Source organism: Erpetoichthys calabaricus, chromosome 9 (genome assembly GCF_900747795.2).
Source record: "Erpetoichthys calabaricus chromosome 9, fErpCal1.3, whole genome shotgun sequence".
Taxonomy (NCBI): domain Eukaryota; kingdom Metazoa; phylum Chordata; class Cladistia; order Polypteriformes; family Polypteridae; genus Erpetoichthys; species Erpetoichthys calabaricus.
Window position 1 is genome coordinate 143,023,491 of NC_041402.2, and position 15,082 is coordinate 143,038,572.

At 36.0% G+C, this 15,082-nt stretch overlaps 1 protein-coding gene across 3 annotated transcripts in view; it reads right to left on the minus strand.

Annotated features, from left to right (window-relative positions):
- The window catches only part of LOC114658183 (alpha-2-macroglobulin-like protein 1), a 291,504-nt gene that overhangs the window by 262,382 nt on the left and 14,040 nt on the right, over window positions 1-15,082 (minus strand). For 2 of the 3 annotated variants that reach the window (XM_051932109.1, XM_051932112.1), the window contains exons 4-6: window positions 10,488-10,540; window positions 10,230-10,250; window positions 3,153-3,321 (exon numbers count right to left, since the gene is read on the minus strand). The exons of the other annotated variant lie outside the window; for it this stretch is intronic. In XM_051932109.1, coding sequence (XP_051788069.1) covers window positions 3,153-3,321; window positions 10,230-10,250; window positions 10,488-10,540 — 243 coding nt within the window. The remainder of the gene's footprint in view (window positions 1-3,152; window positions 3,322-10,229; window positions 10,251-10,487; window positions 10,541-15,082) is intronic. 3 annotated transcript variants of the gene reach the window in all.

A 15,082-nucleotide genomic window follows, 5' to 3' on the forward strand; every position in this document is an offset into this window, starting at 1 on the left:
TAATAAAAAACACATAGTATAACACTTGCCCGACCCAACAGAACAGAAAATTTATTAGTGACTTCACGATTCTCAACATTAAAGCAATTCTACATAGAAAAAATTATAATCATTGTGTGTTTGTTTGTTCACCGTTAATAGAAATGGATTTTGCAGTTTTTCAGGTGCACTGCCATTGCTCTAACTTAAAATTTAGCATATTGTATATAGCACATCAGGACGTTTTGTTGTAATGGAAGGGAGCAACCCAGTAACAAAGGAAGTACAATTATCATCAGGCAGCAGGAGGGGGCTGGGCAGATAGGAGGACAAGGAGGACAAGTGCACACAAAGTTTTCCACAGGCCAAAGTGGGATCTCTTCAAAGGCACCAGGCACTGTGTTTTCTTCTCAGCTAATTTGGGTATAACAATTTTTATTGCCACCATTTCTTACAAAGGATGGATATCTAGCAGTAGTGTAATATAGACTTTTTAAAAATCTATTTGAGATATCCTGTATTAATTAACCTGAGGAATTACAAGTATATTGAAAGCATGAAACCAAGGGTCAAACGGAGAAGGAAAGGATAGGTAAGGTTTCAAGCAAAGTCTAAACCGGTCTCAAGTTCATGATATGGCCTATGACAGACTGAGCTTGTAGAGGCAGTTGAAGAAATGGATTATTACCCAGAACCTCACGATGCAGTGTCTACTCCAGTTGACAGGAAATGCGGGAATGAAAAGGCGAGTGAGTTGGGAAATGAGTAGTTGCCGCTTTCAAGTAGCATATCTGAACTATGCATGGCCTATTTATCACCACTGTCAACTACTATCAACAGCCCATCTGTGTCAACAGCATTAACTCCAATGGTATACAAACCTCCACCTTCGGTTACGGAGAATATGACAAAGAAGTGGAGCTGTCTGAGCTGATTATCGATATAAAGGATAAAACTAAGGATATAGCAGGAACACACAAGAGAACAGATAAGCTGAACCAGGATATAAAAGATCAAGAGCAACGTTTAATCATTAACTTTAATGTAAGGCTAAAAGAAAATTTAGCAAAAATTGTTGGAAAAATACAGAGAAATATGAGCAAAATTGAGGATAAAATCTGAGTAGTTGCTGACCTGAAAGAAGTTAAACAAACTTTTACAACATCTGCTACTGACAAAAAAGCAGCTGCTGTAGAAAATGAATGCAAAGTATTTTGTGATAAATTAGCAAAATTTGAAGATAGATATAGAAGGAACATCAGAATCGAAGGACTTCTTGAAAATCACCCAAACCCAGTGAAACTCGTAGCCAAATTATTTTCCAAAATAATAGGATAAGACTTTAAATTGGACACTGAGATCTCAGCGGCGTATTGCATACATGGATAGAATGCCTCAAAGCTTAGAGGCCTGATTGTCAGATTTGACAAATTATATGTTAAAAAATAACTGAAAACAGCTGTATTCGTATTTTACCAGATTTCTCTCCTTCAACAGCTACCAAACAAGCTGCCTTCTACACCTTCGAACAGTGCTTATGCAAAGCTGAAATCAGATATATTATCCTCTTGTTTCCAGCTAAACTGAAAGTAATAGTCAATGGCCAATTCTGTATCTTTAGTCCTCCTGAAGAAGCAGCTAAAGAGCTCAAAAGACGAATCCTGACATTCTTTAAGACATAAACATATGTTATAGTGTGTCTTGGCAATGCAAAGAAGCAGCTGCTTGCAACATGATCTATCTTTAATGTAATATTTGCTCTAACTATACCCTCTATTTTCCTTTTTCCACTTTTTCAGTTACTATATTGAAATTTGTTCTATTCAATTCATGTGTATTTGGATACCCATTAGGTAACTGAAAGTGACATTAGAGTTAGTACAAGTATACATGTGGGCTTGAATGTTTACAGGCACATACGGTACATGTGAATAATTAAATATAAAACTCTTTATCTTGCCATTGTTTATGGTTACGTTATGGAAGGTTTAGAAATACCCCCTTTTTTCAGTTTAACATTCTACACTAAGTTTATTGTATCTGGACTGTACTATCATAAGATATCTCAATTTAATCCTTACTATACCATTGCCAAGAGTTTATTTTGTTTTGTTTTGGACGTGCCCTGTCTCTTGGCATGTCAGAAGACTGGGACTTTGTGAAGTATGGTCTAGCTTCATTTGGGAAGCCTAAATTAAAAATAATATATATTAATACTTTATATACCAATTTTGGGGTGGCATGATGGCACAGTGGTAGTAGCGCTGCTGCCTCGCAGTAAGGAAACCCGGGTTTTCTCTGTGTTTGTCAAACATGAAGATAGGAATTTCACTGCACAGTGAAATGAACTGATGACACTACGTTTTTTATCAAAACAAAACCTTACCTTTTTGATAATGCTAGTGCTGTCATACACCTGCATATCACTGCTAAGTGCGGTAGAGATAAGTCACGATGAAGCAGAAGTATTGAAAACAATTTTTAGCACAAGCTGAGTCACTGTTCAGAAAACGGTAGAAAGAGAAAGGCTGAAAATTGTGTTAGTAACTTTTTCTGTTTGTTGACAGTAGACATGTCAATTCCATTTTATGATGAAGAATTTATAATTTTAGGCGATTGATGCCAATGCAGTGTAGCAATTTTAAATCAACATTGAATGAATCAGCTTTGTATCATCTTTGTAACATTTATGGAATGCCACTGGTGCCCTCCCTTGTAGTACCACATAGACTATCAGTAATTTCTGTGAACCCTAATAAGCCAGCCCTCCTACTGTAGATGCTTTCTGTGGTTCATATATTCAATTATTTAACAAGCTATCTCGTTTAATAAATAAGCGATTAAATATATTTTCATGAAACTACACTAAACCAGGAAATACAATGAAGTAGCAATTATCGTTCTAACCCAGCAAAGAGTTACAACAATTATAGAATCCGATCATACACAAAAAAATTTCATGAGAGCAGAAAATGTGATGGTTATCAGAGAGGTGGTGTGGATGATGGATGGGGACGCTTCCATTTCAGTCTGCATTGACAAAAGGAACAGCGTTTTTAAAACACAAATATTTTATTTCCAAGCTTAACTCATTATACAAATATACCCATGCAATGATGAGTTTTTCTTTCAGTACATACATGTGTATATAAGTATATGTATATATATCTTACCATATTCTTTTACATTAAACGTTTCATGAAGACTGGATCCCTGTTCCTGCCATGCTATCAGAGTATACATTCCCAGAGGGGCTTCTGAAGTTGTGGGGTAAGATAAGTCCACAATTCCACTGTTGGTAGAAATGTTAAGCCATTGCCCAATTCGATTAGAGCGGGGATCCTAGAACAAGAGTTAGTGAACCATTTAGTATAAAACTCATGACAAATAGTAAAACTATTAGCTAATTGAGTCACTTTAGGCCTATGCCTTTACCTATAATTTCTATAGTAGTTAACTACATGAAGTTTATTAAGTTAACTAAATTTGACTCTCAAAGTGAAGATTCTTTCTGAATTGGGTTCCTCTCCTTAAAGGAAAATAGCTAATGTGATGACTCACATGAGATACTTATATGGCCAGCAGAACAAGTGTTCACCTAAAATACTAGAGGTTAACTTTTCCTTCTATTTGATATGAGCAGTAAGACATGTGACAGTGCATCAAGAACATTCTGGCAAACATTGTGTGACCTCTTATTGTTGACCTACTCAGTGCATTTTTCCAACAGGATAATGCACACGCACATATAGCATCTGAGAATGTTACATGACATCAGCACCCTAATCTGTCCAGCTGAATTCCCAGAGCTGTTTAAGACCCATTGCAACACCAACTACTGTCTTCAGCACATTCTTAGTGGATCATGCAGGCAGAACCATCCAAAAAACCATAACACAAAATAGCGTCACCAGCATAATGATAAAAAGGAATACATAGTTGGAAAACAAAATAGATATGTCCAAAATTATTAGAAATAATCAATAACATAAAATATTACAATAATGTCATCAAGCACTAAATATAATTGTTCTTTGAATGGTTATGGCTGTACATTTTTGGTGACAATAGAGGTACAAAATGTAAATGGAGCCTCAGCATTTTATAGCATTAACACTAAACATGATCCAGAGTGTTTTTGTAAAGAGTACAATACATGGATAAAATTCTTGCTGTGCTGTTATGTTAAACAGGAAATATACAATGATGTTAAAAGTCATAGAGACATCCGATCACATGACCAGCAACAGATGTTCTTAGCATAAACAGTATGATTATTGGCCACATACAACTAACAACAAGATGATGCCAAGGAGTTGTCATCATCTTAATGATAATACAGAAAGTGCAAAAATGAGACAGTGGGATCTAAAAACTTAAATTATAACATTATTTACCACATAGTATCTGTACTGATTCCCAACTGTCTTGGTCTCAGATTATCATAGCTGAGACTACAATTTTGTATTAAATATCCACCCAGTTGAGAACATAACTGTTAGATTACTTATGAATTCTGTTACAACGAACTGCCAGGGACCTAAAAAATATTTCGTTGAAATGAAAATTTCGTAGTAATGAGATTCTGTATATGTCACTATAGTGCATTCTTTAACTTGTGTCCAGGCATTTACTATCATTTCAATAGCTTCTTTTGTGTTAATTTTAATCTCCTCCTTTCAACAAGTTATGCTGATGAGAATTTTTCTCAGCATTAGCTTGCGATAATTCTCTTTCAGGGTGCGAATGATGCCCAAATCTAATGGCTGAAGTACTGCTGTGCAATTGGGTGGGGGGAATTCAACATGAACATTATCTAAATGTGGAAGCATGTTGTGGGCAGCACAGTTATCAATCAGAAGCAGAATCATCCTTTTCTTCTTCTTCATATGGTGAGGTTTCTGAACTCTTTTGGGATCCCCCCCCCCCCCCCAAAGTCCCCACCCAACGGGAACGATATGCTGAAGTGTGTCCTGAAACACAATTGCCACGTCTGTGGAAGATTGTTTGTCCGTTGCAGGGCAATAGCAGGCTCACAGCGCTGCAGTGAAGCACCACAGAAGCAAATCATAAAAGATTGTGGTCGCACTATAAGTCCCTTTCCCCAATACTTTAGCAAAACCAGCTTTATTCAGCTTGAAACAGGAACAGCATGGTTATTTATTGTAGCGTGAGCTGCCACTCTTCTATACACAGACACAGCAGTCAGGAAGGGTTGTAGCTAGGTTAGTGGTCAAGTAATCCTGTTCCCTGCATTCACAATGTTCCTTAACATCACCCATTAAGATTTTTTCTTGAATGAGTGCTGCATTAATAGGAATGTTTCTTGAACGAGCATCACTGAACCACATAAAAACTGCTTTTTCAACGTCTTCAAATGCAGCAGTTCGCATATGTTTGCAATCTGAGATTTTTCTTCTTTTTTTGCCCGGTCTTTGAAGAAAGTTGACAGTGTCGATGGCGAAATTCCAAATTCACTGGCAACGTCTTTTTTCTTTTTGCCGCAATCGAGAGCCGCAAAAATATAAAGTTTTTTTTCTAATATACACTGTTATTATTTTTTCGTGTCTGTCTTTTTTATAGAAGGGTGACTATGAGTTAAATTCCAATGGATGTTTTTAAAATGACGAGCAATAAGCAAAAGGTATCACTGAAAACCACAGAAAACAAAAACAGCAAAAAAAAAAAAACAGTACGAGGAAAGTTCGAAGAAAGAAAAAAAAATTACATTTCTGTTTGGGGATCATTGTGCACAACTGAGCTGCGACCATAGAACTAACTGCTCTGTGGATGATTCATTCAGGCATTTCAAGGTCTTTTAGGTACTTCGTTGTAATGAAATTATCTTGCCTATGATTAAATCTTGCAAGTACGGTGCTATTGTTATTTCCGACCATGCACCTCTGATCTTGGAGCTAAAGTCACTATGCTCCACACACTCACCTCGTAGATGGCGTCTTAACTGGCTTCTATTAGCAGACGAGAACTGTACAGAATTTATATCCAAAAAAATCAGTTTCTTCCAAGAGACAAATACATCCTCAGAGGTTTCTGCAGGAATAATCTGGGAAAATCTAAAGGCCTTCTTAAGAGGACAGATTATTTCATATCTTTCCCACAGGAATAAATTAGAAACCAAGAAAGTATCAGAACTAAAAAGCGAAATTACTAGAATAGATGAAGAACATGCCAGGCAACCAAGTGAGGCTCTACATAGGAAAAGGCAGGCTCTGCATTCAGAACTCAGCCTCTTGACAACTAAAGAAACTGAACAACTAATTTATAAATCCAGACATCATTGCTATGAACAAGAAGAGAAAGCTAATAAGCTTTTAGCTCAACAAATCCACAAGCAAGAAGTTCGCAATGCAATCCCAGTAATCACCAACACGAACGGAGACGAAATCATTGACCATAAAAATATAATGCACACATTTAGAAACTACTATAAATCCTTATATTCTACTGAGTTTAAAGAAGACAACACATAATCTAATGCATTTCTGGATACATTACAGTTACAGTGGATAAACCTCTGGCGCTATCAGAATTACTAGATGCTATAAAGTCACTTCAAGGCGGGAAAGCAGCAGGCCCTGATGGCTACCCTGCAGAATTTTATAAGAAATTCTCCGCTCAGCTAGCTCCCCTCCTATTAGCAACATTTACAGAAGCTAGAGACAGTCAAATTCTACCTCAAACTTTTCGGCAAGCATTAATCACCGTCTTTCCTAAACAAAATGAGGACTTATTACAATGTGCATCATACAGACCAATTTCACTTCTGAATAATGATGTTAAGATACCCTTAAAAATCATAGCTAGAAGGATGAAGAAAGTGCTGCCTTCGGTAATATCACAAGATCAAACTGGATTTATCAAAGGTCGACACTTATCCTCCAATCTTCGACGTCTGTTTAATGTAATATACTCATCAACAAAGTCAAACACCCCAGAAATAATATTATCATTGGATGCAGAAAAAGCATTTGACATGATTGAATGGGAATACCTTTTCACTACATTACAGAAATTTCGGTTTGGCCCGAACATTTGTGCATGGATCAAACTACTGTATACCAATCCAGAAGCTTCAGTTTGTATTAACAACATTTGTTCAGACTACTTTAAACTAGAACGTGGTACCAAAAAAGGATGCCCCTTGTCACCACTGCTATTTTGCAATTGCCATTAAACCACTGGCGGTTCACTGTCGAAATGCTGATCAGATAAATGGGATTATCCGAGAAGGATTGGAACAGAAAATTTCTCTATATGCAGATGATATGGTACTGTATATATCAGACCCACAAAATTCTGTGCCTGCAGTCTTAACAGCGCTTACAGAATTTCAAAAGATCTCTAGTCTCAGAATTAATCTGAATAAAAGTGTACTCTTTCCAGTGAATTCTCAAGCATATACAGTAATATTAGGTTAGACACCCTACCTTTTATCATTGCAGATCAGTTGAAATACCTAGGGGTAAACATCACAAGTAAACACAAAGCTCTTTATCAACAAAATTTTGCCGTCTGTATGGAAAAAATTAAGCAAGACTTGCATAGATGGTCAACCCTTCATCTCACTCTAGCTGGAACAATTAACGTTATTAAGATGAATATTCTTCCTAAGCTTCTTTTTTATTTCAAAACATTCCAATATACATCAATAAATCATTTTTTAAGCAATTAGATTCAACAATAACCTCATTTATTTAGAACTCAAAACATCCATGTATCCAAAGAGCCGCCCTACAAAGACCTAAGGCAGAAGGTGGTATGGCTCTACCTAACTGTCAATTTTATTACTGGGCAGTGAATATACAAGCTATACAAACCTGGACATGGACACAAATAGATGAACAGACACAGGCTTTGTCCGCAATAGAAATACAATTTTTCAGTACTTCTTTCTATTCCTTGCTTTGTACCCCAATAACTACAAGTTATCTACAATATACTAACAACCCAATTGTGCTTCACTCACTCAGAATATGGAACCAATGTAGAAAGCATTTTAAGATGGAGAAGCTTTTATCTGTGGCACCTCTGCAAGAGAACCACCTCTTTCAACCCTTGCAAACATATGCAGTTTTTAATATCTGTAAAAAATTTGGGATTAAAATGCTCAGAGATCTTTATATAGACAATATCTTTGCATCCTATGAACAATTTCATTCCAAATTTAACTTTCCAGCTATACATTTCTTTCACTATCTTCAAATTAGGAACTTTGTTAAACAGAACCTGCCCGATTTTCCTCATCTTGCACCCTCGTCCATGCTGGAACAAATATTGCTCAATTTCAAGGACTTAGACACCATCTCTGCAATATATAAAATTATTTTATAGTCCCTCCCTTTCAAAGATCCAAGAGGACAATGGGAAAAAGATCTCTTAATCAATATATCAGAAAGGGAGTGGAAAGTAGCAATGCAGAGACTTCACTCAAGCTCCATATGCACAAAGCATATAATTATTCAGCTCAAAGTTATATATCGAGCACATCTGTCTCACCTAAAACTGTCCAAAATGTTTCCAGGGCAAGATCCAACCTGTGAACGCTGCAATCAAGTCCCAGCCTCACTGGGTCACATGTTTTGGGCCTGCACCAAATTAACATCATTTTGGACCAAACTTTTTAAGTGCCTTTCAGACGGCCTTGGTGTCACAATCCCTCCTAACCCATTAACAGATGTGTTTGGTGTTCTTCCAGATGGGTTTAAAGTGGAGAAGGACAAGCAAACGGTGATTGCATTCACTACACTTTTGGCACACAGACTTATTTTTCTAAACTGGAAGAATCCTAACTCTCCTCTTTTAAGTCAGTGGGAAACCGATATTTTATACTATTTGAAATTGGAAAAAATCAAATATTCAGTTAGAGGATCTCTACAGAATTTTTTAAAAACCTGGCAGGATATAATCAATAAAATTTTAGAAAAAGCTCTTAGAGCACAGAGGAAGCAGCTATGTCCACATTTCTTTTTCTTCTCCATTCATCTCTACTGGTCTATTAAACTCATCAATTTAGGTATGTTTACAAGCCTTAAGTTTTACCCCATTGGCCATGCTCTCTGTCAAGGGTGGGGGTTGACTTGTTTTTCAATCCTATTTTTTGTAAAAATTGATCGATTTGTATGAATGATTACAATAAAATTAATAAAAAATTTTTAAAATAAGTATCTGCTGAATGTATTTCATAGTAACGAGATTTCCATAGACTCGTGTCATATGAGGAAACTGTTGGGACCATAAAAATACTTTGTTGTAATGAAAATTTCGTTTTAAAGATATTCGTTGTAACAGACTTTTACCTGCACTTGTTTACAATGGATCAACAGTCTAAACAAGTGCAATTACAGCACATTTATTTAATTTATTTAATTGGGAGATGTCCTGTGTGATTGTGCCAGTAGATGGAGACGGACACTATTGCCATCGAAGAAGTAGATTTCTGAAAGTGTTTTGGTTGCAGATTTAAAAATTTTAGGTAAATAGGATTTTATTTTGTTCATTTTCATTTCATTTAAACAGTGTATGCCTTGATTATTATGAAGAATACTTTTTAATGACAATCTTTCCAAAACACTTCTTACCTCAGGGCATCAGCCACTCAATCTAATTTTAAATATATAAGATATTGTTACTGTTTGATCTATTTTTTGGGAAGGGTGAACATTATAGATGATAAAACATAATTCATTACCTAAGAATTAAAATATTTTATTAAGTCTTTACTGAAAATAATTCAAAACTAAGCCTACTAATTTGCAATAGTAAATAAACCTTAAATAATTTCAAAACAAATGTGACTTTAAAAATTACAATAAATAAATAAAAACTTTTTATATAGTCACTTTCTGTAGTGGACATCTTCTTTTACAAGGTTATGTGGACAGGGATTAATAAGATGTGTTGGGATGTATGGTCTTTTCTTGTGAAATCTGTTTATACATTCTGATGTTCTGGTGATTAAGGTAGCTCACAAGTTCAGAAATGTCATACACTTGTTTGCATGTATTTCTATACAATCGGAGCATGGGAAGGTTAATTTACTTGCTCAGGGCCACACAGTGACTCAGATGTGAGGATTTACTTGGCAACCCTAAGGTTTAAGGCTGTTGGTTTATCATTATACCATACTGCCTTCCTAATACAGACAACATCAGTTTAATAATTACTCGGCACATTTGAAGAGATCATCGATAAGAAATTGTGTTAAAAGAAAAATCTTTTTTTTAACTTACCACTAGTTCCACAGTTGTGTACTGCAAAACAAAAATGGAATCATTTAATACATAATTTTTAAATCAACCTCATCATATTTTAAATAACTAGTGACATTCAAATACTGTAGTATTCATTTAATACATTTACTTAAAGTATGATGACAAAAGTGAAAAGAAAAAGTTAATAGCTTATTGTAAAACCAGTGTGTTTTATTCAGATTGAACTCTTTATTTTTTCTTACCAATAATTAAAAAATATAAATGTTTAATTCTTACCTTTTCATTTACAGGTAAAAAGTCTTCATTCATTGCAAAAATACGAAATTTAACTGAAACAAAAAAAGTCTGAATTAGATTATGCTGCCTTAATTCGTGATGTTCATGAGAAATGTAATGATTTTTATCATGAGGTAGAAGCACATAATAGACAAGAATAGTTGTGTCAAATATTTGAAATACTAAAATGTGTACTTTAGTTTAAATGTTTAAAACCTAAATATTTTCAGTAGTAATTGAAATGTATCATTTGTTACCCTTTGATAGAGGTCCATAGAGGGACCCTAGTAAAAGGTAAAAAATTTAAAATCACAGTATATTTGTAATAAGTAACATTGAAACAGTCTAAAACGATAGCCTGCATGCTTGTGTTTGAAGTTCATCATTTTTAACCTTCTAGCAGTGGCTTCTAGAGAGCTAGAACCACCATGTAAAGAATCAAAACCAAAAATATTATCATATTTGTGATCAGCAGTCTTGTAGTAACATAAAACAACTCTCCACATGCCTAGGTTACCAATTCCTATTTTTTATTTTGTGATGTTTTGAAACTGTTTTGGGACACCCCCCAATGGGACAACATGCCAAAGAGCGTCCCGAATTGCGATCACCGTGTCTGTGGAAGACTATTTATCCATTGCCAGGGCAACAGCAGTAGCACAGCGCTGCAGCAGCTCATCAACGAAGCAAATCTGATAAGACCATGGTCGTGCTATAAGCGCCTGTTGTCAATGGGTGATGCAAGGAACATTATAAATGCAGGGAACAGTATTACTTTCCCACTGACCTGGTCACAACCCTGCCTGACTGCTGTGTCTGTGTATAGGAGAGTGGTAGATCTTGCTACAATAAAATAGCTGAATAAAGCTAGTTTTGCTAAAGTACTGAGACTCAGCCTCATGTTTTAGGTGCAAGACAGTAACTCACATGTCACAAAGTTTAATGAAAAATAATAAATTTGACCCCTCATATACTATTAGATAGATAGGGGGTGAACCACTAGTGTCGGTTGATGTGGCATGAATAAAGTCCTTCTGATCATTTTTAATGTAAGGGTATACAAAATATGCATGACTAGACATCAAGACGAGTCAAATGAGATAACATAAATGGGAGTTTTCTTGTACCGGTGAGACAGGAGGTGCCAGACAAAGAAAAAACTGAAGATTTCAAAGCGTTCACAAGTAATTCTTATGAACACCAAAATAAAAACAAATAAAGAATTAACTGCATCTATTAGTTATATTCAATAATAACAGTGTTTGTTAATATGTTTATCTGTCTGTTTTTCCAAAACACTTTTTCCACTACAGTTACATATTGTGGTGTCACAGTGTATTTCTTCAGCATCAGTAATGAGGCACAAGCCAACAATGGACAGAATGTCAGTCCATCACAGGGCACATTCATACTGGAACGTGGGAGAAATCCTGAAATGCCTGGGCAAAATCTGCTCAGTACTTACTATACCACTAGGCCACCCTTTATTTGTATATTATACTTTATATCTAACAATAGCATTATTTAAAAAATATCTGTGAAGATTTGGTCATTTTAAAGAATTAATTTATTACATGTTGAACAACCAAAAAAAAACGATGTAATGTGCAATTTATTTGGCTTTAGTAATATTTGAAATTCTGTATACTTTAATTAATAGATGATGCTCGAATTAAAATAACAGTGTCTATGCTTCAAAGCTTCAAGGGATTGTTTTTGATTCTGGGCTAGGTTAAACTGACTTGCTATCCCCTGTTTTTGTGGACCTTCTGTGATTACTGTAGCTTATTCCTTCTTTCAGTAGATGTGCATCTTAAATTAATTGCCAATAATTAATTAGTAATTAATTATTAAATGTGTTTGTGAGAATGCCATGCATTGGATTAGTGTTACATCCAGGATTAGTTCCAGCCTTATACATGATGCTGTTATGGATGGTCTCTGGTTTAGTGGAACTTTAAAATAGAAAATACAGAAACTAATCACTGTTGAGGTAATTTTCAAAACCCTTTTTAGATTTAAAAAAAAATTAATACCATGAACAGAATATTTTTTTATTTGTTATAAAACTGTTTCATTTAACAAAACTAATCTCAGCTCTCTAGGCTCACTAATATATTAATTCTGGTTCTGAATTTCTGTCTTTCTTTTTAAGATCACTTGAATAAACTTTCCCTTGATGTAAGGTAGAAAACTGGACTCAGAATGACAGAAACTCTTTTTTATATACCAAAACTTAGCTGTAACAAATAAAATATAATAACAATTTCTGTAAGCATCCAGGAATTCAAGTTTAGGAATGATAGGAGACAAAGCAAAGGTAAAGGAACTGGTGTGTAGCTCCAGCAAACTCTGGGATTAAGTGGAGCATGGCAGAAAGTGCAGCATGATGAAAACACTACTGAACCATCTGTAAGGACTTTCAAAGCTCACTTGACTCTGTGCAACTAGGAATGAGAGTGCGAGTGTCTGTTTAAAATACTACCTGTGTTTATGGGTATGGTCCATGGGTACACCCAAAGGATACCAACAGGGCTCCAGAGGGTTCTCGTAAGTTAATTATCTAAAGGTACTGATAAGACATGGCCATAACACATGGATAATGCTATGTTTGAAAAATTAATGAGGGCACACTCACTGCAGTCATTGCCTTGATGTATGCTATTTATCATAGGAGTGCTACAGGAAATTGGGGTGTATGAGAAAAAAATAATCAGAATTACATCAGCAATAAACTGCTCTTTATTCATTAAAAGGAAAATCTTTTGAGAATACAGTGGCCAACTGGCTGATCCCACTTAAATACATGGCCATCCAATTGTTTAATCACCAAAGAATTTTTCTTCACTTCTTTCGGCTGCTCCCATAAGTGGTTGCCACAGCAGATCATTTTTTTTCATATCTTCCTGTCCTCTGCATCTTGCTGTGTTACAGTGTAAGAGATGGATTTGAATCCTGGTCCAATGTGCACCTAGCATGTGCCTGAGTCTCATGTTCTTCTGAGCTTATGCTTAAAAGCTTATGCTGTTATTTTATTATTAACTATGATAAATACATTTTTGTTATTTTATATTACCCCTAAGAGAAAATTTTATATTTTATGGCATAACCATTTTCCGCTATTTTGCTTAGTACTAAGTTTCCTGTTTTTGTACCTAGCTGGATCATAAAGCAATTAGGTCTTTGTCTTATTGTTCAAAACAGGATAAACCTGTAGGGGAATTCACACGTCTCCTAAAATAACAATAAAAATCATACTTTTAAAAAGTCACATATACCCCAAGCTAACAGGACTATCAACCAACCTAGTTAAAGGGGTTAAATTATGGTCATTTAAGGTATCAACGTTTGTCATGTCCCGTTAGCAACTAGGTGTAACCAATCATGTTAAACGTTTTCTGATTATGTAATGAATTCCATTTTTGAGTAGTGACCTAATCAATGATTTGTATATATATATTGCAGACAACAATTTTCTCTTTGTCCAAACCAAAGCAATCTCGCCTCTCTGACTTTGTCTCCCAACTGTCCAACCTGAGCTGACCCTTCTAATGTCCTCATTTCTAATCCTATCCATCCTAGTCACACCCAATGCAAATCTTAGCATCTTTAACTCTGCCACCTCCAGCTCTGTCTCCTGCTTTCTAGTCAGTGCCACCGTCTCCAACCCATATAACATAGCTAGTCTCTCTACTGTCCTGTAGACCTTCCCTTTCAATCTTGCTGATACCCGTCTGTCACAAATTACTCCTGACACTCTTTTCCACCCAGTCCACCCTGCCTGCATTCTTTTTTTCACCTCTTCCACAATCCCCATTACTCTGTACTGTTGATCCCAAGTTTTTAAACTCAACCACCTTTGTCAACTCTACTCCTTGCATCCTCACCATTCCACTGACCTCACTCTCATTTACACACATGTATTCTGTCTTGTTCCTACTGACCTTCATTCCTCTACTCTCTACAGCATATCTCCACCTCTCCAGGGTCTCCTCAACCTGCTCCCTACTATTGCTACAGATCACAATGTCATCAGCAAACATCATTGTCCATGGGGACTCCTGTCTAATCTCATCTGTCAACCTGTCCATCACCATTGCAAATAAGAAAGGGCTCAGAGCTGATCTCTGATGTAATCCAACCTCCATGTTGAATGCATCCATTACCCCTACTGCAGACATCACCACTGTCACACTTCCTGCATACATATCCTGTATCCTCTTACATTCTTCTGTGTCACTCCTGACTTCCTCAGGCAATACCACATCTCCTTTTGAGGCAACCTGTCATATGCTTTATCCATGTCCACAAAGACACAATGCAACTCCTTTTAGGTTTTTCTATACTTCTCCATCAACACTCTCAGAGAAAACATCACATCTGTGGTGCTCTTTCTTGCCATGAAACCATACTGCTGCTCACTAACCATCACCTCCCTTCTTCACCTAGCTTCTACTGCTCTTTCCCATAACTTCAGGCTGTGGCTCATCAGTTTTATCCCCCTGTAGTTACTACAGTTCTGCACATCCCCCTTATTCTTAAATATTGTCACCAGTACACTTCTCTACTTCTCAGGCATCCTCTCATGTTCCAAA